This window comes from Puma concolor, chromosome B4 (genome assembly GCF_028749965.1).
Source record: "Puma concolor isolate L17-30 chromosome B4, mPumCon1.1.hap2, whole genome shotgun sequence".
Taxonomy (NCBI): domain Eukaryota; kingdom Metazoa; phylum Chordata; class Mammalia; order Carnivora; family Felidae; genus Puma; species Puma concolor.
The window spans coordinates 104,511,249-104,538,546 of NC_141673.1; the positions used below are offsets into that span (position 1 = coordinate 104,511,249).

Below are 27,298 nucleotides of genomic sequence, written 5' to 3' on the forward strand. Positions count from 1 at the left end.
TTAGAGCCTGTACAAACAAGACTACTCAGGAAGGAGGTTGAGTAGCTCTGTCTGTCTGGGTCACATGTAGACTCGGAGGTGGGAGTATAATGAAGATTACAGCAGATTTAGGTATTGGATTTCTTTCCTAAGAGGGCCATCCACCTGTGAATGGAGTAGCTTCCCCAAACCTGAGCATACCCTCCTGCCTCTCCTTTGATGCTCCCTCCCCCACACCCTTCCACTTGCATCATAAAGGATATAAACTGATTCCTTCCCCTCAGCTGTGCCACCGTGGAGTCCAGTGGCTCTCTCTCTGGCTCTGCTCAGTGTGAGCACCTTCTTGTGACAGGCCGTAATGTTGGGATGCCAGAGGCTCCAGCCAAGGTGGCCTTGCCTCACCAGGCAGGGGGTGTGCAGGAGCTGGTATTGCCTTTACTTAAGGCCCACAGCTTTCCAGGGTGGCACAGCTGGATTCCCAGCATGCTTGGGCCCAAGCAGAATGAGTCTGCAGACCTTTATTAAACAGGCATTGGTCACCACTTGCTTTGGATCCACGATGTCCACCAGGGGCTCCTTCATGGCGACATCCCGGATACAGGTCATATCAAAGCCATAGACATTCTCCCACCCTGTGAAAACAGAGTGAGACATGAGGGCCAGCAGCAGGACCTCCAGAAGTATTCCCAGCTCTCCTGAATACTAGAGCACAGCATGCCCAAGAGAGCAAGGGACAGCTCATGTTCCCTGCATCAGAATAGAAAAATTGCTTGTCTGGGTGGAGAGCTTGGCAGTATGTACAGATCTCACTTGATGGTTAGGAAAACTAAAGATCAGAGGGGCTGAGAAACTTCTCTATGGCCACACAGCTAGAATATCACAGGAAGCTAGTCTTCCACAGGCCAAGACCAGAATCCAAATTGCCTGACTCTTCCTATGTCTACTTTCCTGTCCCTCCCTCTGAGCCAAAAGAGTCTCCTACAAAGTCTTATTTGCCATTGACGTTTCTATCTTGGTGCCTTTGTTCAAGCCGTTCTGCATACTTAGAAGACCCATCTTTGTCCCTTCTCCTGACCTCACCCACCGAACCTTTAACAAAGCATGAAGAAACATGGGCTCTTAAAATGGTATAGGCTAGTTTGAATCCCAGCACCACCACTTACTGGCCAGGGCCTTGGGCTAATTCCCTAACCTCTCTGAACCTCAGTTTTCTCAACTGAAAAATGAAAGGGGAGAGTGGGTCCATGAACGTCTTTGCCTTTTTCATATGCCATGATGCACTCACTAGGAATCCATCCCATAAGAAATAAGCCCCAAGTAGTGCACAACCATCCCAGTGGTGCTCATTGGCCCCTTGTAGCTGCTCATAAGGTGCTTTGAGAGGGAGAAAGATGTAGGGTGCAGGGTTGGTGAGTAAATGAATGCACATCTAATGGCCTAAGATCATCCTTAAATGGTGATAATCATTGCTACCATTGAATGGCCACCTAGCTCAGGCTAGACTCTTCATTTTTTTATGTTTATTTACTTATTTTGAGAGAGAAAATGCAAGCGGGCAGAGGGGGAGAGAGAGGGGGAGAGAGAAAGAAATCCCAAGCAGGCTCCACATTGTCAGTGCAGAGCCCAAAGTGGGGCTCCATCTCATGAACCTTGAGATCATGACCCGAGGCAAAATCAAGAGTCAGACACTTAACTGACTGAATCACCCAGGCACCCCTAGACTCTTCATTTAATATACCCAGCAACCTCAAGGGGATACTTCTATCTGACAGTCAAGGAAACAGGCTGGGAGAAGTTGGCATCTGGCTCACACAGAGTATCTGGGCCAAGATCACACTCAGAGAGATGGTGGAGCTAAGGCTCACCCCAGCTTCTCCCCTGACTCTTCAGCTGCAATGACCCAGTTGTGACAGCAACCAGGAATGCAATTTCCTTTCCTTGTACTGCAGAGGGTGGCCTAAGCAGAGATTTTAGTTACTGAGCAGCTGAATTTCATTTGTCTGTTTATTCAGATGAGTCTAGAAATGCATCAAAGTAAAGATGCTTTTCTCAAAATCTTACGGGATTAAGTTTCCTTTTAAAATGTGCATCAAATAAATGTTACCTTAGGGAACTATGTTTCTGTATGTTTAGGAGAGGAGGTGTGTGAAGAGGGAGGTGGGGACGGTCAGCTGTGCCTCTTTGACTCTTTTCTAAGGCACACAAAGACCTTCCTCAGGGAGAAGAGGCAGAGAAAATAATCATCTCCCAGAGGACAAGCCCTTGTGAATTCTGGCTTGAGGATAAGATGTCAGTCATATACCATTAAATCACCTAAGGTTGGTGCCAAATTCCCAGTTGGAATTTACTTTTGGAGAAGGAAACTGTTTGGTTGGCAATGGGACATGTTTCAGAGAAGACCCCCTTCTAGATTCTGGAAATAGCTATCTGTCCTCTCTCCAGACAAAACATTTACACTAAACACGCTGCCTTCATGTAAAATCCTTCCTTAAGGAACCTGCTGCCGTGTTCCTGCTCCTTCCTCTCTCAGCCCTGCCTTAAGCTGAGGTGTAGGGCAACTGTTGGGCAAATATCCAAGAAGTCTCTGTGCATAATGGTTAAAGGCCTAAGCTTCAGAGTTCAAATCGAGGCTCTGCCATATATTTACTATGTAATCTCAGCGAAAATTTACCTCTCAAAGAGTTGGTTTCTTCTTTAAAATAGAGATTATTATATAATTACAATGACTCTATTTGGTTGTTATGAGGTTTAAATGTGATAATATATGCAAAGTGCATAAGACAATGTCTGGCACATAGAAAGCTGCTGATACATAATAGTTGTTATCATTATGTGGCTTGAGCTCTGGGCTTTGCGACCATCTCAGCTGTGTGACCATGGACAGATCAATCCTTTTATCTAGGCTTGCTTGTAAAAGTGAGGAGTTTGGTTCAGTGCTTCTGTGCTCCAAAATCATCTGGTACACTTTTTAAAAATACAAATTCCTGGGCCCAAACCAGACCTACTGAATCAGAATCTCCAGATTTGGCATCGAGGAAGCTGGGATTTTACAAATCTATATAGGTAATTCCAACCAGAGTGTGAAAAACTTTGTGTTAGATGATCTTTAAAGGCCCATGCAGTTGTGAAATGATGAGCTTAATGTCTTATGCTTTTGTGAAACCTTTCCTAACCACTCCCAACAATGGGACTACTTCTATATTCTCAACACCTATAGGCCAGCATCTAGCACAATACAAGTGCACAGATAATGCTTTTTAAATTAAATTTAATTCTCAAATATTTAATGTCTACATTGCTTTGCAATGCCCAGTGTTTTAGTTACTTTTTCAGAGGTTAATTCCTATTTTTCTCCCCAGCTAAACTACCCTGTCTTCAACTATTCAGGAGAAAGTTCACCCAGGACATTAGATTAGTTTTCTCTTCTTTCTGCTAACCGTTCATTTCCCACTAGCTCCTTTAATATATGTGGCTCAGGGATGGGACAACAACAAATCAAATAGGTTTGTTTTTTGCTGCAATTTCTTGTCTATTGCCTGAGTGTATGTGGAGTGAGGGCTATTGTCTACCCAAAAATATTGTTAATAATTTTCTTATTTAAATTGAAAAAAATAACATCAGAAAGACCTGTGAACTTTTGTTAATGGATTAAAAACCAAACTCTTGAAAAGGACTGCCCTGTGGTATAATTAATGCAATTAAGGCAACAACAAAGCCCAGACCTATCATCATTACAGACTAGATTGACTCAAATTTCCACTTTAACAGCCTGACAGAGGAAAAAGCATACTCTTTTCTGGGCATAAATGCTGTGCATCTGTCTCTATTGTGCCTTTAATGACAATGCCCAGCATTAAGAAAAAAATTACAAGGTGAATGATAAAGGAAAAAAATATGACCCATAATCAGAAGAAAATAACAGTCAACAGAACCAGACTTAGAGACAGCCCAGATATTGGAATTATCCAATGGAGACTTTAAAGTACCTATAATAAGTATGTTAAAGAATCTAATGGAAAAACATGCATGAACAGATGGAGAATTTCACTGGTGAGACAGAAACTAAAAATGAGCTGATGGAAATGTTAGAAATGAAAATCACATATCAGAGAAGAAGAATTCTTTCAATGTGCTTACTAACAGAATGCAGACATCAGAGGAAATAATGAATAAACCTCAAAATAGGTCAATAAAAATTACCCAAACTTAAATACAAAGAGAAAAATAAAAGAAAAAAAAACATATATAACACCCAAGATCCATGGGGCAATATCAAACAGTATCTGATATATGTGTAATTGGACTCCCCGAAGAAGAGAAAGAGAAATCAGGCAGAAAAAAATATTTGAAGAGATAATGACTGAAAATTTTCCTAAATGAATGAAATCATCAGCCCACCAATCCAAGAACGCTATAGAATCCCAAGTGGGATAAATACAAAGAAAAACTCACATAGACACATCAAAGTCAACCTGATGAGTATCAAAATAAAGAGAAAATCTCAAAAGCAATTTGCAGAAAAAGAAATATGAAGCACTAGAGAACACATTTTACATTTCATTGGAGAGAGCTGTAGCTACATCCTCCTTTCCCACCCTGGCCCCACGACTTGAGTTTCTCTGCTAGAGCTAATGGGGCTGCCTCAGAATGTGCTCAGAGATAAAAAAAAAAAAAATAGAGCAAGTGCCACCAGGTGCTAATTACAGTTTCTCTTCTAGACAGAAGGGAAAACTTTCATACATTTCAGTCTCTCAAGAATGGAATCAACTCCTTCTATAAAATCAGAGACAGCCAGAGGATAGAACTCTGGATGTTGGGGCTGAAGTTGGAAAAGAACCCCATGGAAAGCAACTGAGTCCTCCAAGTGGTCCTGCCTTTCAACCCTCCAGTAGCAGGCACCACTGACTCCATAGGAGGCCTTCCTTTTCGTCTTCTCATGAGCCAGAAAGCTGGTCCCCATGTCTCCGACTCTCAGTAGGTTGTAGATTCACGTATTGGGTGAGGTTCATGTATTGGCTAAGAAATCAAATACAACACTGACCACATTTCCTTCCAGTTTTAAGATTCTATAAATCTCGATAGCAGAAATGTAAAAATAAATAAATAAAGGTTGCTCCTCTCTTGGGGTTAAACACTACACCTTGAACATTCCTTTACTATTTATTTTCATTCCTTTATTTGTTCATTCATTCACTCAACAAAATATGTACTGTGAGTCTAGTACATGCCAATCATTCACTTCTCTTTTTGTGTGTTCTCTAGCAGTTGATGAGCATATTGAAGGCAACTTCTGTGTTTCACTCATTCTTGTGTTTCCATGTTGCATGTGGTTGAGAAAGGAAAGGAGAGAAGAAAGGAGAGGGGAGGGAATAGGGGATAGGGGAGGGAAGGAGGGGAAGAGGGGAGAAGGGAAAGGGAGGGGCAAGGAGGAAGCTGTTTTGTAACAATTTACTTTATGAAAGGGTCTAGGCTGGTCTCATTCTCCTGCCCCACTTTAAGATTTTTCTTTTTTAGCTGGTTCTTGAAATTTGCTTACAATTGTTCCCTTAGCAACCAGCAACCTTTATGCTTTACTTTTGCTTTAGAACTCAGAGTAACCAAAATCTCTGTTTATTTGAAACAGATTTCTAAACGGGCTCACTTCCTTTACTAAAAACAAAAACATATCATTAAAAAATTTTTAAATGGAAAACTTCACAGTGTTTTAAATTTTAAATGTATGTATGATTTTTATTTGGGGGGGGTTGAGGTTTTTTGGAGGGGCAGAGGTTGGATAGAAGACTCCAGAGCAAACATTTTATGGGAAAAAAGGAGGCTGATGTAATTTTTTTTTCCATTCCCAGAAGCTATGAAAATTGAAGTGAGCAGTGTGAGATTAAATCACATGATCTCCAGTCCTGGACTAGCATCTGAGTGGCAGCAATTGCCCTCTTGCACCTCCCAGGGTCTGCCCAGGGTCCTCTCCAGCTCCAGCTGGCTCATTACAACATGCATATGCCACAGGTTCCCAAACACAATCCAGGGGAAGGAAGAGGGCAAGGTATGTTTGCTTTTAAACCATGAAAAAGTTCCTTAAAGAGCTGTGCCCTGGGTCAGGACTCAATAAATATTTACACATAAGAATGAAGAATGCACCTGAAGTTTCTCCTCAAAACACTATTCAGTATAGTTACACAGCAAGAACTCCAAAAGCTGCATTATAATGCAGCTCCAGGGCAAAATATGCCCTATTTTACATGCATTTGATCAACGTTCACTGTTGAGTTGTTTCTGCAATCTACTGTGAGAGCACACCTGTCCTACATTGTGAGGCACCAGAGGCCAACAAGCTTGGCAGTCAGTCTCGCTTGCCAGAGCTACAAACAAGAAGGGGCTTAGTGACATGTTCAGAACCTAGGTCCAGTCTGGTGCCATATACCACCAGGAACTGTCACATCCTTTGATATACATCATCTCACTTAATCCTCATGGTGCTAGTGTATGGGATTGGCAATATAATCTCTGAGGTCAAAGGGGTTAGAGAATTTGTTTCCAGTCATCCAGGTAGGATTTGAACCCAGGGTTGACAGTCTTTGAATCATGATCATCTAACCTAGGCCACCCTCCCTCTCATTGCTCATCAAATGTTAGAAATGACACCAGACTGGCTGAAGACAGAGGCCATAGAGCTTCAAATAACTGTCCCATTACTGTCTTCTCCTGGATCTGGCTCTGATGTTATATTATCATCAAATGTGATCTGTGTTTTGATGTTATATTTCCAGAAGGGTTTGAACATACACACACAAATATTCACATTCCATAGCACAGTCCAGCTGAGGTATTGTTGGGCACTAGCAATACTTAGATGGCAATTGTGTGAATCAATGGAGCAGTACTCTGTCAAACTCTGGAGTCTCTGCCTCCCAGGGCAGAAGGCGTTGAGCATATGTTCAGTCTGTGAACCCTTCCATGGTAATCTTGCCAAGGAGGGTTTGTCCACTGCAGGGGTAGGAACCGCAGGTCTACTGACTCCATCACTGTGTGGAGTTTCTGCCTCATGCTTGGGGTTGGATCATGCACGTGCTTGCCTGTGTGAGGGGTTCTTTACTCCTTTGTCATGTTTAGCTCTGGTTGAGGAGACATGGCCATTTCTAACTTACAAAAACACATTTGGAATAAGCTTGAAGACCTAACTTGTGTCACCAAGAAATGCTACCCTCTAAATTGAAAAGAACAAAGCATCCCTTTTGGACCAGATAAAACATTGGAGAGGTTGTTTGTTTTTTTGTTTGCTTGCTTTTTTTCCCTAAGAGAACAAGGTTTCAGGTGATAAAGCAGTATAAATATAGGTTTGGATATGAGACGCCCAACATGCACACACACATATGCATGTACCCATGTGCACACACACAGTCTCCATCTCTCCCCACCCCCACTGCTGTCCATTCCCCCAAAAGAACCTCAAAGAAGAATTTGAGTAGCATGGAGACAGGATTGAGAATGGTCGACCTGGCTAGGAATCTGCCATTTCTGACCCTCTGTGGTGGACTTTTGAGATAACTGAACCTCCACAGGATCCCAGCCAGCTGGCCTGATGTGCTCTGCAAAAATCAGCTTCAGCTGCTTCGATTCATTTTTCATTCACATTGCATTCATTCTCTCAGTCCAGGATATGTATCTTATACCAGCTGTATTGCTTATTTTCTCTCTGTAGACCTCCCACCCTTGGGACTAGAAGAAAACATTTAGAGAGAAGAATCCAGAATAAGTCACAGGTAAACTCTCCATAGGCATAGCAGCTATATTCATGAGATCAGATGCTCATCTCAGGGCCAATGAAGTGTCTCCAACCCCAAATGTACAAAAAAAAATATCCAATGAAAACTTAAAAGGTGACTTACAGTGGATTTTGAAGTCCTTGTACTGTCTGTCTTCAATTGCTACCACGTACAATGCTGCCCGGTCTGGAAACATAAGCCCTCCAGGTTTCTGTTGATGAATTGTGGGGAAATGGGTCTCGTAATCTATTCACCTGACAAAGACATCACATTTTGAACTGCACATAGAGTCACCAGACAGGCATCCCCTTGCCAGCATTTCTCATTCAGCAGACTGTCACCTTGGCCAGGGTTAGGGTTAGGATGACAATGCTCAGTTTTTCTTTGGGAACTAGGAGAATTTGAGGGACTTAGGTAGAGTTAATAGAACAAATGAACTGGGGAAAATGTTAGTCTATGAGGAACAGCAAAAGATGTTATAACCTTTAGCCCAGAGAAGCCAAGGTCATAAGCATGCTCAGCTCCCTGGCAGCCAAATAAGTCCTAAGCACCTGTTGATCAGAATAGATTTTTGTCTTGACAACAGAGAATGGGTGTTGTTTATGACCAAAGAGGCCAAGGATAGACCTACAGAATAATGTGATAGATATGTTGGACCCAGGTACCATCATTCTGTCCTCTAAAGCAGATCTGGTTTAAAGAGAGGGTTCTGGAGGAGGTGACCTTTTAGCTCAACCTCTCTCTGGAGTACTCATGTTCTTCCTAGACTGTCGGCCAAGGGTAGAGCAGCAGGACAGCCAGCAGACCAACAAGGGGACAGCATGCAGGACACTTACCAGCCACTTGTCCCTGGCAAAGATCACCGTGTTGAGCATTGACTCATAGAACAGACAGTAGCCCATCCACTCGCTGATGATGATGTCTACCTTCTCCACAGGCAGCTCCACCTCTTCCACTTTACCCTTAAATATGGTGATGACTGGAAAATATGAACCCCACGGCCACACTTTGCAGGGACCCTAGCCTGGAACCATGAGCATCCCACATCAGGGCCAGAGCTACAGGTTTTATCCCTGTTCTGATTCTGCTTTTAAGATGTGACATACCTCATCCCTCACCAAGCTAGTTATACAAAAAGAACTGCAAACTACTTGTGTGTTTTCTTCCTAAAATCTACTGAGCAGTCATTATGCGTCTGGCCCTGTGCCAAGCTTGTGATATACACCCTATAATGTGGTCTTCCCAGCAACTCTAGAAGTAAACGCGTTATTATTATTCTCATTCAGAACTGAAGCTTAGAGATGTTAAATGGTGGCTGTGGAAGTAGAGACCAGGTCTGATATGCTATAACTCTAACACTCTGATCATGGTGCCCATCCCATTTTAGGCTGCCATGATGGTTCAAATCCAAAGGGCAAGGATACCTATTGCTCTTGCATCTGTTCACATCCAGGGCTCATCTCCCAGTGGGTTCATGAGGAAGGCAACTTTGTGTCTTGACAAGAGCATGGGCTCTGTAGTCGGGAGTTTAAATCCTGATCTTCTCATTATTAACTATAGGACTTTCCAAAGGTTACTTGACCTAACTGAACTCTGATTCCCCAGAGAATAAGCAGGGAGAATAGTATCTACTGAGTGGGTAGTTGAACTGATCTGATGAAACAGCAAATGTGAAGTGCCAGGTTCTTAGCCAGGGCTCAACAGAAGGTAGACATCATCTGACATTCCCCCGCCTTGCTGACCAGCTGATAGAGAAGTGAATGGGATAAGGTTGGGAACACTCTCCTGCTCTTAGTGGCCTCTGCTCATAAGTCACTTCCAAGACCTTTCTATCCTTCTGTGGCAGGGGAAACTTCTTATTTGGGGTTTTGATCATTTGACACAGTCGTACACATAATTTTGGAGTCTCTTTTTACATTTGTTGCCGTAAAGATCATAGCAAATACTATCTTAGATGTTGCTGTGAAATTGACAGGGTGATGTATTGATTGGCTGATTCCATCTGAACATTTCCTCTGAAAGGATACACATATTCATGCTCTGAAATTCTCTTTCTGCACCATCTTCTGAAAAATCACACCATGCCTGAGCTTTGCTGGGAAAATTGAACAATAGCTTGTACTCAAGAGTGGGAAAAAACACATACATACACACAAAGAGAACAGATCTTTCCTGAATCTAAGCTTCATTAAAATTAATTTGGATTAGAGGTTGCTGCATGACAAAGGGCACACAGGTCACTGGTTTTGCTTCATGTCTTCACATTGAAAACACAGGTGATGGAATGCCCATTAGTAGCCTCTAATGATGATTTGCTCTTTGATATCTGGCATTTAATCAGGGCTTAATCAGATAAGGCCTCCTCTGTAAGGAGTCAGACACTTTGCAGAAGCATATTGGCCCTGATCACTCTAGTATATGTGCTGCCGAAGCGAGCACGTGGCCCTGATCACTCTAAAGTGAGGCCCCCAGCTTGTGTGGCTTTCTTGGCTGCTGCTCATGAGCCCTACCCCTAAGGAAGGCCTAGTCACTTCCAAAATGTTCAGAAGGGGTAGGAAGAGGAGACATCAAAGCTCTGCTTCTCTGGGGGCTCCACAACTTAAGAGCAGGAGCTCAAGCAAAAGCAGGATGCAGGATGAACCAAGAGGATTCACACAGGGACAAAGTAAGGGATTTTTGAAAATGTAAATCGAGTGCCTAACTTATTTCTCATTCTGAAAAAGAACTGACAAATACATGCCTGACCCACCTGCCTCATTATTTGAGTGCAAAGCCTGGTTTGTCTTACTTTTGCAAATTTGTTGTTGTTGAAGAATAGCTGACATATCATATGATATTAATTTCATGCACACAGCACCGTGATTTGACATTGCAAACTGATCACCACCATAAGTGTAGTTACTATCTGTCACCATACAAAGTTGATACAGATTATTGTCTATATTCCTCATACAGTACATTACATCTCCATGACTTATTTATTTTATAACTGGAAGTTTGTACCTCTTAATCCCCCTCACCCATTCCCCCACCACCCCCTACCGTACCTCTGGCAACCACCAATCTGTTCTTTGTATCTATGAGTCTGGGTTTTGTTTTGTTTTTTAAATTCCACTTACTAGTGAAATCATACAGTATTTATCTTTCTCTATCTGACTTATTTCATTTACTGTGATGCCCTCAAGGTGGCTTCCCTTTCTTCTCTCTTTGCACATTTCTTGCAGGCTCTTCCCTAATGCCTGCATGTGTCTGTGAGGCTATAGGTCTGCTCCATCTCTTACATTAGATCGCGACCTCCTTGTATCTCAGGAAGATGTGTTCTCCTGCCTGTGGTTGCACCACAGCCTCCACTCTCAGTGCCTAGTATATGGTTCACTGAGAATGATTCCATGAACAGGACTCTAGTAGGATGGCAAGAAGCAGAGATGGACAAGAATTTATAGTCCAGTCTGACAGATTGGTATGTACCCAATATTCCTTGGGTGTCCCCCAGCATGAGTGAATGCTGTCCCTGTTCTCTGCAGTAGCGCTCTATCCATTAGTTGCTATATCTTGATCACTATGGGTACAGCAGATGATAGGTAGGAAGACAGATAGACAGATGAGAGAGAGAGACAGAGAGAGAGGGAGAGGGAGAGAGCGAGAGAGAGAGAGAGAGGGAGAGGGAGAGAGAATGAGAGTGGGTCACAGAAAGGCAGAAGGAATCAATTAACCCTATTAAAAAATCAACAGTCTGCGTCTCTGTTCATTTAACATCACCCTTCTGCATCCAAACATTTCTCAGAGCAGATGTAGCCCCTACTTTGGCTTGGTGAGTAGATGGGCCTTATGTGAAAGGAAAAAGGTAGGCTTCCCCTCAATCAGTTGTGGACTGGATTCCAGACATTCATGCCCTTGCCCAGGTGCTTCTGTAGGGTGCTCAATTTTCACAACCTCATGTTGGCACCCTGGAGACAGATAACTTCATTTTTGTTCCAGCCGACAGCAAACAAACCTTGATCAAACAGTTCCTCTCCTTTGGGGCCTCGATTTCCTTATTGGAGGAAGAAAAAAGAGGGGGATTGAACCTAAAATTCCCCAAGATGCTCTGCAGTGCCAAAATGCTTTGATTCTTCAAGTATGTGTGAGCATGTAAAAGGCATTGTGCAAAGTTTACTGGTAGCTGACACCAATAAAGAAGATGTACCTCCAACCTCCAGCTTGACTCGAATTTGTACAAATTCCTTAGGACCAATTTTTAAAGAAAGAGGCCACATTGTTTCCATGGACCCAAATATAATTGCCCAGCTGAATCATCAGGGATATTCTTCCTGTTTTCTATAGTCACCACTGGCAACCACTTAAACTCCCAGATTCAATTTCCTAGTCTGCAAAATGCTACCTCTTATGGTAGGCTTTATGGCACCTAACCAGGGGCTACTGGCCAGTGCATGGCAGCAGGTTGGCTCCAAGAAGTGTGCAGGCATCCAACCCTTCTACATGTCAAGGTTTTTCAAGGGGATCTTAGCCACTGATTCTCATGTTCTGAGCAGCTATGGGCTGTAGAACTCTGCTCCCAATTTGAGCCCCACATCACTAACACTGTGTTAACTCAAGGTTGCATTAAGGTCACTCTTTGGAGCTATGTTTTTATTCCATAAAGATGATCAAAAGTTTGTTCAAATAAGAGGACCATGGCTTGTGAATTTTGGAATGATTAATCATAACTAAGTGCACAACAGGGAGCAATAAACTCTAAACTCTAAATTGGGAGATTCTTCCCCTGTAATTTCAAGTATGCAAATGAGACATCCAGATTTTTTTCTTTTTTTGGATTTGTTTTCTTTTCATCTTCAGTGTTCATTACAGAAATCTAGCCATTCTGACTCATGGTCATTGGTTTGACTTTAAAAAAATGGGGTGACTGGGTGGCTCAGTCAGTTGAGTGTCCAACTCTTGATTTCAGCTCAGGTCATGGTCCCAGGGTCATGAGATCGAGCCCCATGTTAGGCTCCATGCTAAGAGTGGAGCCTGCTTAAGATTCTCTCTCTCTCTCTCTCTCTCTCTCTCTCTCTTTCTCTCTCTCTCTCAAATAAAAACTAAAAATAAATTTAAAAAATTAAACCTAAAACCAAAAACCAAAAAACAAATTGGGCCAGCCTGATCTCATTTGGGCCTCCCACATGTCCATCAGAGTCAGGTGACCCTACAGGTCTGGAGTTAGTAGTCTCCCCAGTTTACAGTCCTCTGTTCCCCAGAGCAGATCTTGTGTAATGGAGGAGTGGGCATGAGGGTCATGAGTGTGAGGCAGGGAGCATGCTCTGAGGTGGTAGAGCCTCTCTGATGCCACCCCACCACAGCATGGACACCAGCTGCCCCTCAGCTCCTTTTCCATGTTGTTCACAGGCCTATTTTGGCGACACCCATGCCAGCTGCCAAACAGCTTCTGGGGGCCTGATTCACCTCGAGGCTACGATCTCCTCTTCTTAATTGTCTATTTCAGTTTCCTATTTCTGAGACCTAGCAGAGCACTTGACCCCTCACAAACATTCAAAAATCATTACTGAATGAATGAATGGATGAATAAGCAATTTTGAAAAAAGGATATTTGGGTTCAAAGACAAAAGATCCTCAAACTAGTCCTAATTATGATAGTAAAAAATTGCTGGCATTTGAATAGCAGCTTGCAGAGTGATTTCACTTACATTATCTCTATAACCCTCACAGGAACCTGTGTGGTTGGTTTTATTATTCCATCTGCCTAAATGAGAGAACTGGAGTTTAGAGAAATCAAAAGGTAGAGCCAAAGGCTAGGCCAATTGTGTAACCCTGGTACAAGTCACCAGCCTCCCTGAGATTCCCCTCCTTTGTCTGCCAGTGGATATAATACTTGACTTACCCACAACAATCGTGGGATTGTTGTGGACACCAAGCAGCTGCTTGGGAATGATGGGAGAAAAGAAACCTGAGAAGGCCAAGGATTAACCTATCCTTCTCCTGAAGGCCAGTCAGGTTGGTTAGTAGGGTGAGGAGAGGTAGAACCATCTTGAGCCATCAGGGTGGTGGAGGTGGAACTGAGACACCTCCCTGGTATCAGCCTTGCCTCAGCTTTCTGCCCTCATCTTCTCCAAGGTCCAGATGCATGGATAAACCTCTTTTACAAGGTCAGTCAGTGTAAGCCCCATTCTTGGGCCAGTGGTGGTGGGAGAAAGAAGACACCAATAACTTTACCCCCAATATCTGGTGGAACTTGGAAAATACCCTGCAGGAAACAGATCCCATAACTGGAGCTGGCATAGATGAGCCATGTGTGCTATGTAGCCTCCATATAGTAGAACCTTCAGTATGGTACCCCTCTTTCTTCCATAACCCCCCATTCACCCAAGAACATAGGGCTTGAGCTTCTGCCTTGCCCCTAGTGCATAATCTGCCTGGCTTCATGTCCTGACCTGCTCTGGCTCCCTTGAGGACTGAGGGCCTACTCTGCTTAGCTAGAGCTCTGAAGTCCTGCTAGCTTTGGCCCGAGCCCTTCCCTTCCCAGACAACCTGCACTGGCTGGACTAATACTTGGGCAATCAAAACCATCCTGGGACTCACCCCACCCCAACCTATCACCCACCACTTAGAATCCCTAGCATGGCACAGCCTGAGTACATACCCCACACATTGGCCACAGGCAGAGGATTGTGGGGGCTTAGCCAAGTAGGGTAGGGATTAAGAAGGCAGGGGTACTGGACAGGGTTTTTGAATCAGTGTGAATGTAGAAGGCAGCAAAGCCTTCCCTAGGCTCTGGGACTCTGAAATCATTCCAGGTATCACTGTCACCCAATACTTAGAGTTTACAGGCACAAAATGTCTTCCATCTCAGGGAGCTGGCACCAGTGGTCCCTCTGTGTGATACATGTCTGTCTACTCAGCAGGTGGCTTCTTCACTAGTCAAGTCTGTGCCTCAGTGCCCTCGATCCAGAAGCTTCCGCACTTCCAGTGCTGTGCTGGTCAGTGTCTAAAACTGGCTCCAGGAGGGGAAAAAAGGCACCTGCTGGTGTCGGTGGTGTAAATATTTCCACCATGGCTGATTTCTGTTGTTCACGCTGGGATGTCACCCGTGCACAGTTGGGAAGAAAAGTGAAGGATCAGCTCTCACAAGGGGTGTGAACTGTGAGCCAATTCCATCATGCCATTGCGATCCCCCAGTCAGAAGTGGGCACCCCACTTTTCTCAATGACTCCATCATGTTTCTTTCTAAGACCTTTCACCATTTGTAATTTTATCATGATGTCTGTTCACTTGCGCTTATGTCTGTCTTCTCCGTGAGATAAGTGAGCTTCACCTGAGCAAAAAGCTTGTCTGTCAGGTTCACCATTGGCTCCCAGCACCTGGTACAGGGCATGGAGTGTGGCACAACAATGCCTGAAGAAACAAGGGCGTGAAACCCAGCCCTAAGATTATTAATAGGCTTCTTCACGAGCAGTTAGGAAAGGAAGCAGCAATTGCCAGGAGTCACTAGTACAGGTTCATTAAAAAAAATTATATCTGATTAATCTCATTTTTTCTTTTGACAGAGTTATTAGTCAAGTTAACAAATGAAATAATAATAACCATGCTAAATTTCTTGGCTGCTTACTGCCTATGGGACACCATTGTGTTTTAACAGTGGTGTGTTGGTAGATACTTAACAACTGGGTCTCCAGGAGAAAGTAGCCCTGATTTGTAGCATTTGCTTGTTTCTGTGGTGTAAATATTCCCACTGTGGCCAATTTCAAGCCACCAAAGTGACTTCATCTGTTCTACAAATACACTGAAAATTTAACAGTTGGCCCTCAGGAGCCTGTAGGAGCCTGTCTCAGCATGCCACAGTTTTACGTGCAGTAACATGGAATCGTCACAATGACCCTATGATGTGTTGTTGCTCCCATTTCACAGATGGGGGAACTAAGGCACAAAAAATAGGGTATCCAAGATCACAAGCTAATCGGGCAGCACTGAGCGTGAACCAGGAAGTCCGGTTCCAGAGTAAGTGCTCTTCACCCCCCTGCCTGTAGTGTACCATGTGGGGACCTCCAACAGGAGCTCTGACAAGGCTTTGCCCCCACAGCATCCTTATCGTATGGATTTGCCACTGGCTATTTGGCTGTATTCAAAGGCACTGATCAAGAGCTGAACACAGACCAGCCTACGAGAGCTTCCACACTCACCCCAGGGCACCCATCAAAAATGTGGGAACAGCAAGCAGAGAACAATGACCCTGGAAGAGCCATGCTCTCTCAAAAGCCTGAGTAGTTGTAAGGAAGGACCAAATCTACCAACAGGAAGTCTAATATGAATAAGAAGTGTGATTCTCCGTTTGGATTCAAGACATAGGTTAGGAGCTCCAGCTGGGCAGTAATTCTGATAGTCAACAGATATGGATGGACAGACAACAGGCTGTAGCTGATTCCATCTCAGCACCAGATGACATTGCATTTTCCACAATTGCTAATGGAAGGAAGTTGGAACCATGGTGTCAGAAGCACAGCATCTGGGTCCCTCCCGTCTCCGGGTTGGGCTTATTTCTTAGCACAACTCCAAGTGTGAGGGGGAGACAGTGGCTCAAACCAAGCAAAGAGTGTAGGATCTGGGAGGGTGTCATCATCGTCGGGGGATGTGGACAAAGGGCTGCCACATGACAGGAGGCTCCTACTCTGCATGGCCCGGAGGAAAGGAAGGGAGCCTCAGCAAGGCTGCAGGGAGGAGGATTCCCCCACCCCCGGAAACAAGTGCTCCTCACAACCATGGATCCCAAGTGGCTGGTGGCAGTGTTCCTATCAGGCGAACCATCCCAAGGCTGCATGCCCCGGGGTGCAGAGGAAACCTGCCGCAGCAGAGGATTGAAGCATCATCTCCAAAAGTCTCAGGGTGCGTGTGCGGCCAAGAAAGAGCAAAGTGTAGAACATGAAGCCTGAAAGGACCTACACTTAACGTTTGAGCACCTACCACACACGAAGCCTGGCATTAGTCACTCTGTGAACACTGTCTCTCATCCCCGAATAGCCCTGCACGCTGTGCGGGGACATAGCTCCTCTCTGGGCAGCAGGTGGTGGATCAGAAAGTCCAAGCGATGGGACAGAGCCATCTCTACTGTTACGTTGTGGAGCATGCTCTGTCCATTGCCACTCTGTTGTGTGCTCAGGTTTCTTCGTCTGTGACACTTAATACTTTAGGACGTGCACAGGCAGGAAAAGAGAAAGGAAAGGAGGGATACACTTTCTCCCTTGAGTTTCCTGAGAAGTAAATGGGTTATAACTTTTTTGTTTCTAGAGCTATAAAAATTTTATCCATCCCTGAGCTCCTATGTCAATCTTCACAAACAAATCTACCTTTCTAAGCATCTTGGTAGCGCACTCAGCTCCGCAGCAGGGAAAAGGAGTCTCTGAGCACGTGAGTGGGCCATGCATGTGGAAGAAGCCATGTGAAGGCTGCATGACCACTGCAGGTGGCTTCGTGGAGGTGTGTGTCTACACGTGAATAAATCCAGCCCCAGGAGCTGTATGGAGGTGGAGGGGGAGAGAGATTGATTGATTCTGGGTAGCAGGTATTTTATGTCCTGTGTTGTTATTTATGTCTGTGCACCTACGCTCCCAAGCCCCACACAATTGGCTGTTGCAACATTTCAAAAGCATTTCCATGGAAGCATTTGTACAGTCAAGCTGTCCTCTTTCCAGTACACATGCCAAGGCTGAGCGAGCGGGTGCAGCAGACAGGGCCCTGGGCGGTCTCACCGGCTCCACCCACCTGTTGCTAAGCCCAGGAAGGAAGAAGTGGAAACAACTTTGCCTTGTAAAGGCCCCTGGGCCTGGTGTTCCCTCCTCCTCGGTACACTGTATGTATGAGGAATGAGGCATGGGGTTGGCTATTTACTTGGAGATAAGGGTTTGTCCCTCTTGGGCCTTTGCTCACTAGTAGAGAATCAAGTGTGAGCCATCAAAGTACAGCGCCTGGGATGATTGCATGCTAAGAATGCGGCTGAGCAAACTAGATGTCTAGGCAGCCCAGAAAGGGGGTGTGTGTACCTGCACAACAGTCCAGCATGGGGTGTTGAAGCTTGAGCAGTGTGGGGGCAGTGTGGTAAGCAGGGCATGAAGAGGTGGCCTGGGATGGGAGAGTAAAGTCCAAGGGGCCGAGAGGGCTGCTGCATGGGAAGCATCCTGGCTCTGCAAGCTGGAGTCTAAGCAGGGAGAGGAGAGTACCCATGCCAGTGTCAGAGCCCAACACGGGGTGACAGACACGTCTGCATAGGGCAGGAGGTGGTGACAATGGGAGATGGTGTACATCCAGGGGGATGGTTTCAATAAGTAAACATATTAAGAATACTGGGAGCCAGGGCAGCCTGGATGGCTCAGTAGGTTGGGCAGCCGACTTTGGCTCAGGTCATGATCTCGTGGTTCATGAGTTTGAGCCCCGCATCAGGCTGGCTTCTGTCAGCCTGTCAACTCCAAGCCCGCTTTGGATCCTCTGTTCCCTTTTCTCTGCACCTCCCCCGCTTGCATGGTTGCTCTCTATCTCTATCTCTATCTCAAAAATACATAAACCTTAAAAAAAAAAGAAGAATAGTAGGAGCCAGGTTTTTCACTGTCAGAGAAAGGAATTGCAAACATGGGAAGAGAGAAAGTTAGAGGACCCTGCAGTGCTGGTTAGAGCAGGAGGTGGGGTAGCACATGGACTTACACTTGACAGTATGTATAGATAGATTCAGAAGTACACGTTATGTAAATGTGTATGTAAACACTCACACACACACACACACACACACACACACACACACATTCTCTAGTTCTTTCTACTGAAGCAGCCTGGGGGCCTCAACACCCTAAAATCAATGAGCACATTTAGCCCCAGATTCTAGTTTCTAAATGCCATTGTCCAGTAAATGGACTCATGACTCCTTGGAGAAACAGCTGATTCTAAAACAAAGCCGTGGAAAGCACAAGATGAGACTGGAATGTTAGTGCCAGAAAATAAGAAAGCTCACAAAAAATAAAAAAGGAATGTCAAAAGGACACAGAAGCCAGCTTAAAGGTGCTCCCATGACCAAATTAGGAACAATTTGTGTATCAAAATAAGTACCTTTAATAATAGATGTAACCTATTGAATAAAATAGGAAATTAAGGATGAGGAATGAAATATTTACATGGTTTCAAACCACTTCACCCAGAAAATCTTACTAATTACAAAGGGAGAAAGAGCAACTTGACCATGGAGAAGCCTGGCAGACATCACCAGAAGCAGTGATCAAAGCAAATGCTGTCGGTAACAGGACAAATCAAAACTGCATGTCCCCAAGAGCATGCAGGAAAAAGGACACAGCATCTCCGTGAACTCCTGCCAGGAGGCACGATCTGAACCCAATCTTGCAGAAGCATCACATGCCCCCAACTGAGGGACATTCTACAGAACTCTAGCCTGCAATCGTCAAGCATCAAGGCAACAAGAGTTGAAGAGCATCTGGCCACTCCAGGCTGAAGGAAACCAGAGATGTGGCAACTAAATGCAACATGTGGTTTGAAACTGAGTCCTTTTAGGAGCGCCTGGGTGGCTCAGTTAGTTCAGTGTCTGACTTCAGCTCAGGACATGATCTCACGGTTCATGAGTTCAAGCCCTGCGTCAGACTCTGTGCTGACAGCTTGGAGCCTGGAGCCTGCTTCAGATTCTGTGTCTCCCTCTCTCTGTCCCTCCCCTGCTCACTTTCTTTCTCTCTCTCTCTGTCTCTCAAAAATAAACGTTAAAAAAATTTTTTTAAGAAGGTGATTCCTTTTACTCTAAGGGATGTTATTTCAACAAGTGGCAGACATAAGCGGGATCTGAGCGCTAGCTAATGATCATGGAAGAACGTTAGTCTCCTGATTTTGATGGTCACAGTGTGGCTATGCAGGGAAATGTCCCTGTTTGTATGACACGCATATGCATGTATTTGGGGCTGATGGGGCATCATGTCAACAACTTGCTCTCAAAGTGTTCAGGAAAAAAAAAAAAAGTTGTACCTTGTCTATATATTGGAATGTTTTGAAGGTTAAAGGAAAGAAGTGATAAAGATAGGAAGGGAAATAAACCAAATTACAGGGGGTGCCTGGGTGGCTCAGTCAGTTAAGTGTCCCACTTTGGCTCAGGTCATGATCTCACCGTTCGTGGGTTCAAGCCCCGCGTCGGGCTCTGTGCTGACAGCTCAGAGCCTGGACCCTGCTTCAGATTCTGTGTCTCCCTCTCTCTCTGCTCCTCCCCCACTCACACTCTGTCTCTGTCTCTCTCAAAAATAAACAAACATTTAAAAAAATTACAGGAAACTGAAGCAGAGGAGAGGCAGAGAGGGAAAGCTCTCGAGGTGTGAATTAGAGGGCATGATGAGGGGTTATTGGCTTCTTTTTCCTGGCATACTTTCAGACCCAAACCTCCCTTCTCCCAAAGTCAGGCACTCCTCACAGGGACTATTCTCCCCCACTCTCACTCAGGCCCACTCTACACACTGCTACCAATGGCTGCAAGCAGCTGCCCTTTGCAAGCTTGGGGGGCTATAGTTCCAGATCCCAAGAGAATTGGTAGCAAGAGACAGATGAAGAGTCAGGGGGATGGGGAAGGCAGACCGTCCCTCCAAGGTCAGGCGTCACTGTGCAACTGAACCTGTACAGAGGCAGGGAATGGTCTAAATGTCCTTTGAAGGCCCCTTGGAGCCCAGGGGTGGTACTGGGAGGGTGTCTGATCAGACATCAATTTGTCCTCACCCTCTTCTCCTAACAGGTTTTAATTTTCATTTTCAGGATTGGCAGCCACTCCTGGGACTTCCACATCAATGTAAACACACTTCAGGAGAGAGTACAGGAGCAAGAACCAAGACCAAATTTCTGCCCTACCTCTCCTACCTCAGTTTACCCATCTGTTAAATGGGGGAAACCTCTTGCCCTATGTCACAGAGTTGGAGAAAGGGATGTCAGATGAAAACACATGGATGTCAGGCTATTGCACCCTTGCAGAGAAGGAATTGGCCAATTTTCTTTTCCTATCTTTAGTAGGCAAGTAGAGAGCTCACCTCTCTTTCCCTTCTGCCCATGTCAGGGACTGTTCTGAGGAGTGTGCAGGATAGCTGGCTGCCAGAAGTGAACCAGGAGAGACTGGACACCAAAGTCAGAGGTCAGGGAAACATGTCCTCTACTCAAGCTGGAAAAAGGCCTCTGGACCTCTGCTCATGGCCTCCCCAATACCGCTAACCTTTTTCATTGTCACTCACCTACCACCCCCCATCCCTTCCTCACTTCCTGCCTTACCCAGCTAAAATTCCATGATCCATTATTGAAATGAACTTGTGTGCCCCCACCCACTATCAAAGCCCCCACCCAGGCGGCCCTCCTCACACCCAAGCTGGTGAGCGTGGTAAGGAGAAACTCACACAAGGACTGAGCTTATTGCATATCTATGCTGATTCATCTCCAGCAATCCCCACCAGTCCAGCATATTTGCCTCCCTCCCTCCTTCTGAAAGACCATTCCATCGTTTCCCACATCTTTTCTCATCCCCCTCTTCTCTGCCAATCACTGTCTCATTCTTTGAAAAGAAAATGGAAGCAACAAACTGGGGGCTTTCCACCAGCAGCCCACCTCTATCTGGAGCCACACTCCTCAGTCTCCATCTGTTTCTGTGGTTAAACTGTCCCTACTCCAAGGGAAAGACCAACCCCTATACCTGTGTTCTGGACCCAAGGGCCTCATGACTGACTTTTCTTTTTCCTGTATGTGCCTGTCTACTGGACAACTGAATCAGACACACATGTTTTCATATCTCCTGCCCTTAAAAACAACTACCTGCCTTGGCCCCACATTCACCTGTAGCTACAGTTCCGTTCTCCTGCTCCCCGGCACAGCAAGACTTATTTATAGCCCTCCCTCCACAATTTATCCTACTCTAACTGAACTTCAGTCCCCACCCCAGCATTGAGTCTGCTCTTGTTTAGAACACGTATGGCCTCCATGTGGCCAAATGCAATGGTCACTTCTCTGTTCTTCCCTTACTTGATCTCTGAGCATTCCCTATAGTCACTCCTTCCTCCTTCCCTTGGCTTCATGGTGCATCTTTCTCTCTTGAATGTCCATCAGCCTCACTGGGTGTATCTTCTCTGTCTCTTACTGGCCCTTTCTCCTCTGACTGGCGTCCAAACGTTGAAATGCCCCAGAGCCCTATCTTTGGTCCATTTCTTCCTCCAGCTATACTTTAAGCCTACGTGACATCATCTTGTGGCTTCAAATAACATCCATATGCTGAAGACTCCCAAATCCCATGTGCTGGATCTCCCTGAAATATAAACTCATAAATTTACTCTTGCTTAACAAGTCCACTGGATGTCCATCTCAAACCTGACATGTGCGAAAGAGAACTCTTGATTTCTTTCTCCCTCCTGTCATCCCCAGAAGTTCTTTACTTTCTGTCTTCCACCATCCACCCAGTTACTCAAGGCAACAAAATAGCTCTTGCTCATATCTTTTTTATCATTTCCATATGCATCTCATCAGTAGACCCCCTTACCTCTAGCCCAAAGTGATCACTTTTCTCCACCTCCACTGCCACCACCCTGGTCCATGCCATAGCATGTCCCCTGAGCATTGAAACAGCCTCCTAATGTGTCTCTGCTTACACTCTTGATGCCTACAACACATTCTAATCCATACCCCATAGGAAATACTTTTCTTTGCATAATAGTCTCCAAAATGCCTCTATCATCCTTAGGGAAAAAAAGTCAACCTTGTTTTCCTAGTTTACAAACCCTATGTATGGCCCAGCTCAGCACAGGGCCTAGAGGCTAAATCTCATCCAGTTGACTAATAAAAGATGCAAGGAGTTCTTTGGATTGGGGACACTTGTGGGTGTGAGTGTGTTCAAAATAGTTTTCCAGGAAGAGGGGCCTGGGAAAGGTTGCAATGCATGGGTAAGGAGTGAAGGGAGGAAGGGAAGGGAAGGCACCTCTATTTATAATCAGACACCAGCTTGGAGAAGGTCCCACTCCCAAAGGCAGCCTAATTGCCAAGACAGCATTATCAGCAAGACAGCCCATGGGCAGTAGAGGACCACATTTCTCCAAAGGCAGAGCCTGGGGTCTGCTAGGATGCCACTGGTTTGCTGAAAGGGAGAGGTAGGGATGGGGTTGTGGAGAGGGAAGAAGAGGAGGAATAGCTGCCATTTTGCAAAACTCAATAGAATGCCTACAGCTGGGGCCAAGCAGAAGGCATGGCAGCTGAGCCATGAAAGCTGCGCTGGGAATAACGTGCCCTTGGCTGACATGGCTGGGATTGGGAACCTCAGAATCCTGTGGGTTCAGTCCTGCTAATAGAGCCTCCACCAGGCTCCACCTTCCCAAGGCCAAGTGCTCTGTACTTTTCCCTCTTACATCAGTCTATACCACCCAAACAAGAAAGTGTAAACCCCCTCACTCCCTCTGTCCATGGGAAAACACACAGAGGTATATCTTACTGTTGTCCAAGTGGTTGGCCTTAATGATCTTCTCTGAGTAGTCAGAAATACTGGAACATTCAATCTAGAAAGGGCACAGAACAAAGGAGAAAGGTGTAAAAAAGATCACAGCCTGTCTAGCTCCTATTTAACAGACAAATAAGCTGAGCCTAGATGGGTACAGTGACCCGCCCACAGTCATACAGCTATTTTTTCATACAGCAGACTGAAAACTACAGTGCATCCCTCCCAATTTTCAGGCCAGTGGCTCTTGCATTGAATCTGGCTGCCTTTGCTGTAAGGAGGCTGACTTCAATCCGCTGCTCCACAATGGAAGACCTGGCGTCCAACTTGGGAGATTCAGTAAGACCTGGCAGGTCTCCTCCTAGCCAGAGGAGAATGGGATGAGGTTGCTTAGCTGCTGTACTCTACCCACTCCCTCCCAACCTCCCTGCTGAACTGGGCACATTCCAGGATAGGGACCAACAGGAAAATGCCATGTCAGGGCCTCAGGACCAGTCTTGAGATCCGTCCTGCCACACACGTCATGCACAAGTCAATTCTTACCCTTTCTGCAGTGTTCACCTTTGAGATGGTTAATTCCTTTTAATCTACAAGTATTTGCAGTCTCCCCAAATCTCCTAAGTAAAGGGCCAAGATATGTGAAAAATTAGCCAAGTATCAGCTGAGAGCAGGACCTTATGGGAAGAGCGGGAGATCAGGTCCACACCTGGGGCATGTGTCAGGAGACAGCCAGGGGATGCTGGAACCAGAGGAGAGAGTATTTGCATAGGAGGACTGAGGGGCTGGCCCACAGCCTCCATAAAAGCCTTGGGGATGGATGAGGGCACCTGCAGGATCAAGTAGGGGTTGCTTTGTCAGAGAAGATAGACCTAGGCCAGGCTCAGAGCCCAAGAGGATGGGCCCTTTCCTGGACTAAGAGGTCCTGTGGCCTTTGATCCCACTTTCTGTGGGACTGTGTTTCTCTCCAATTCTTTCCCCCTCCTTGCCACGTTGGCATCCATCTGCAAGAGGCTGTGCGGTTTCGTGGTGAAGAACACATATTCTGGAGGCAGGAGGCCTGGATTCACATCAGGCCTTGGCCACTCTCTAACTAGGCCTCAGTTCCCTCATAAGTGAGGAAACAGTCCCTGTTTAACGTGGTCATCATGAGGATTAAATAAGCCAAAGCATGCGAACAATTGAGAGCACTGACAGCCCCAGGCCCCAGGACCTTGGCAGCTTCACAGTCCTCCTTCCTCTTTTCCTGTCTTCTGCCCCCTGCTTTCCTTTCCCCTGTTCTTCTCTCTCTCTCTCTCTCCCTCTCTCTCTCTCTCTCTCCCTCCTCCCCCCTACCTCTTTCTCTCCTTTCTTTCCCTCTCCCTCCTTCTATTTCTCTCTCCCTCTCTTCCCCCTCCCCCTCCCCCTTCTCCTGCCCCCTCTCCATCTTTCTCTCCTTCTCTCTCTCCCTCTCCCTCTTATTTCTCTCTCCTTCTCCCTCTCTCCTTCTCTCCCTCTCTCTGGAGAAGAGCAGTGGGCAGAGGGGGAGCCTGGATCAGGAGAGACTGTGAAATGAGCCATCAGGAAAGAGGTCCAGCTACATGTGGGAGTTGTTTATAAAGGCTGTGACAGCAACAGATCAGGGGGCAGACGGATTGGGACAGTTGGGATAGTCACCACAGCTGGAAGGCGCTGAGTGGATGTCTCCTGACAGCTCCTTAGCTGGAGCCGCTGGCCACTTGGAAGCCAGTGAGGGGCAGCCCTACCCTTTCCCTGCTCAGCCCTCAGCTACCCGCGTCCCAGACCAGGACGAGGCCTCAGAGACAAGGCTGGCAGGGAAAGCAGGAGCATGGCTAGATGAATCAAGCCCCACCCCCAGGCTGTGTGATCACAGGAAGTGGAGTCTGTCCATTTCTGGAAAGCCTCCCTCCTGGTGAGGAGAGCCCAGTGAAGGAAAGCTGGAAGGTAGGGAAGGGCAGCACTTGACCTGAGGCACCCAGATTGGCCCACCTCATCACAAGTGTCTCAGCTGAATACATCATGGCTTTTCCAGTTCGGTCTGTGGCAGAGATGCCTTGAGGATGTCCCGGGTTTCTAGAAGACCCTCTGCAGCCCAGGCACTGTCCAAGTCAGGTGCCGAGGGGGAATGCTGTCCCTGCTGGGGGACTCAGGGGCCGGCCTCTGAGGCCAAGTAGGGGTGGGTGGCAAGGGGTTTTGGAGGGCTCTGGTCAACCTGGGGGCCTGGAGTTGTCAGCACAGGCTGCAGGACAACCAGCTAAAAGCACAGAGAACAAAGCCCTACTAAAAGCTGCTCAGCTCCCACGGGCCTCTGCAAACAGCTATCTTGTGCATGTGCTGGGAGTTTGACTGTAGCGTGTCTTTAATTTGGACCAAGATTAATTTTCATATTCCAGCCTTGGACCCACTGCATTTTTCACACATCAGCCAGCTGTGCAGAGCTCTTCTTTTTCACAGTTTCTTCCCAGGTCCAGACCCTCAGCCTCCCTGTCATCAGTCCATGTGCAACTGTGTGGTGGCAGCCAGAGGAAGGCTGGGAAGCTTCCCAGAGAGTCAGCCTCCATTTCTATCTGGAAGACCTCAGTGACCAGAGCAGAATTTAAACCTACCAACTTGCCCTTCAAAGAACAAAGAAAGGAGATTGTCTTGTTATCCGCTAGGGCCTTATCCTAACTATATTAATATCAAACACTGAGTGTTGGTCATATGCTAAGCCCTGTTCTAAAGCACTTTACATATGTATTAAACTCAACTTCTTCTTCACAATCACCCCATGAGCAAGGTGTTGTTATTATGACCATTTAATAGATGGGGAAACTGAGGTACAGAAGTGAATTGTCCATGGTCACACATCTCATGACTGTAAAGGCAGAGATTCAAGGCAAAGCTCACATGTATAATCACACGGCGCTGCTTTTCAAGCTGATGCTAGGACTAAGTTCTCTAAGGTAATGATAACACCAGAATGATTTTCAGAAAGTCAAAAATCCTCTGTAAATGTCAGCATTTGTCAGGGCAAGGGGCCAGGAGCAATGCCTGGATGATAGGGAGTCATGGGATCTTGCCACACCTCCTGAGAGTCACACTCGATTTTTCTCTACTCCTCTTCAAGGATGTGGCCCCAGCAAGGGGTGGACCTGGGCTTGTACTTGTAGGGAGGGCAGGAGAAGGTGGGAGGCAAGGGCTATCTCTACAGAAGCCAACAGGAGAGAGGGTGTGGCATGCTCACCCCAAACACCTTCTTGGCCCCTGCTTTGGCAGCAAACATGGAAAGGATCCCGGTACCACTCCCAACGTCCAGCACCACTTTGTCCTTGAACACATGCTTGTTGTGATACATGGAGTTCCGGTAGGTGAGTGTCCGCACCTCATCCTTCAGCATTTCCTGTTATGGAAGGAAAGGAAAGGCAATGTCAATTTATTCAAGGCACCTGGGAGTACACCAAGATCATCGATCCCAAGACTGTCCTGCCAATTTTTCAAGAATCTCAATGCTGGGGGCGCCTGCCTGGCTCAGTCAGTGGAGCATGCAACTCTTGGTCTCAGGATTGTGAGTTTGAGCCCCATTTTGGGTGTAGAGATTACTTAAAAATAAGATCTTTAAAAATGAAAATCTCAAAGACATAATTAAGCTGAGTTGCAGGAGAGTATTGTAAGGCAGCTGGACCAGGGGCTACCTGCACAATTACAAACGTCTCCAGCCTTAAAACACTACCCAAGAAAGATAATTTTGTACTGTAAGAGAAGAAATTCCTGGCCAGCCCTGGGAAAGCTTCCGTTTACCAAAGAACAAAAGTAGAAATTAGTGCAATGCAACTTGCTGGATTTAAGTTAAACCTGAAGCAGAATGTTCTGCTACAGTGAGAAAATTGTCATTGAACAGGTTATTGGAGGAGGTTTGTGTTTTGCGTGTTTTTGTGGTTTGTGTGTGGGAGGTGCATACTTTTTTGTTTGATTTTTTTTAAGAATAGAAAGTGTTTCTTAATCTACCATTATTCTAGTACTTTGTGGTAAAAGAGAAAGTAGGTTACCCTTTACAACTATCTCCAACCTAAGGAGAACATAATTCATCTGTGTATGGTGGTGAGGCCGGGAT

General features: G+C 45.8%; 1 protein-coding gene across 4 annotated transcripts in view; it reads right to left on the bottom strand.

Moving 5' to 3' along the window:
- PRMT8 (protein arginine methyltransferase 8) overlaps window positions 1–27,298 on the bottom strand; it is a 97,950-nt gene that overhangs the window by 16,099 nt on the left and 54,553 nt on the right. For 3 of the 4 annotated variants that reach the window (XM_086714289.1, XM_086714291.1, XM_086714290.1), the window contains 5 exons: window positions 26,432–26,587; window positions 23,206–23,269; window positions 8,576–8,718; window positions 7,863–7,950; window positions 496–611 (listed from right to left, as the gene is read on the bottom strand). In XM_086714289.1, the coding sequence (XP_086570415.1) occupies window positions 496–611; window positions 7,863–7,950; window positions 8,576–8,718; window positions 23,206–23,269; window positions 26,432–26,587 (567 nt within the window). The remainder of the gene's footprint in view (window positions 1–495; window positions 612–7,862; window positions 7,951–8,575; window positions 8,719–23,205; window positions 23,270–26,431; window positions 26,588–27,298) is intronic. The other variant, XM_086714292.1, reaches the window with a different exon arrangement.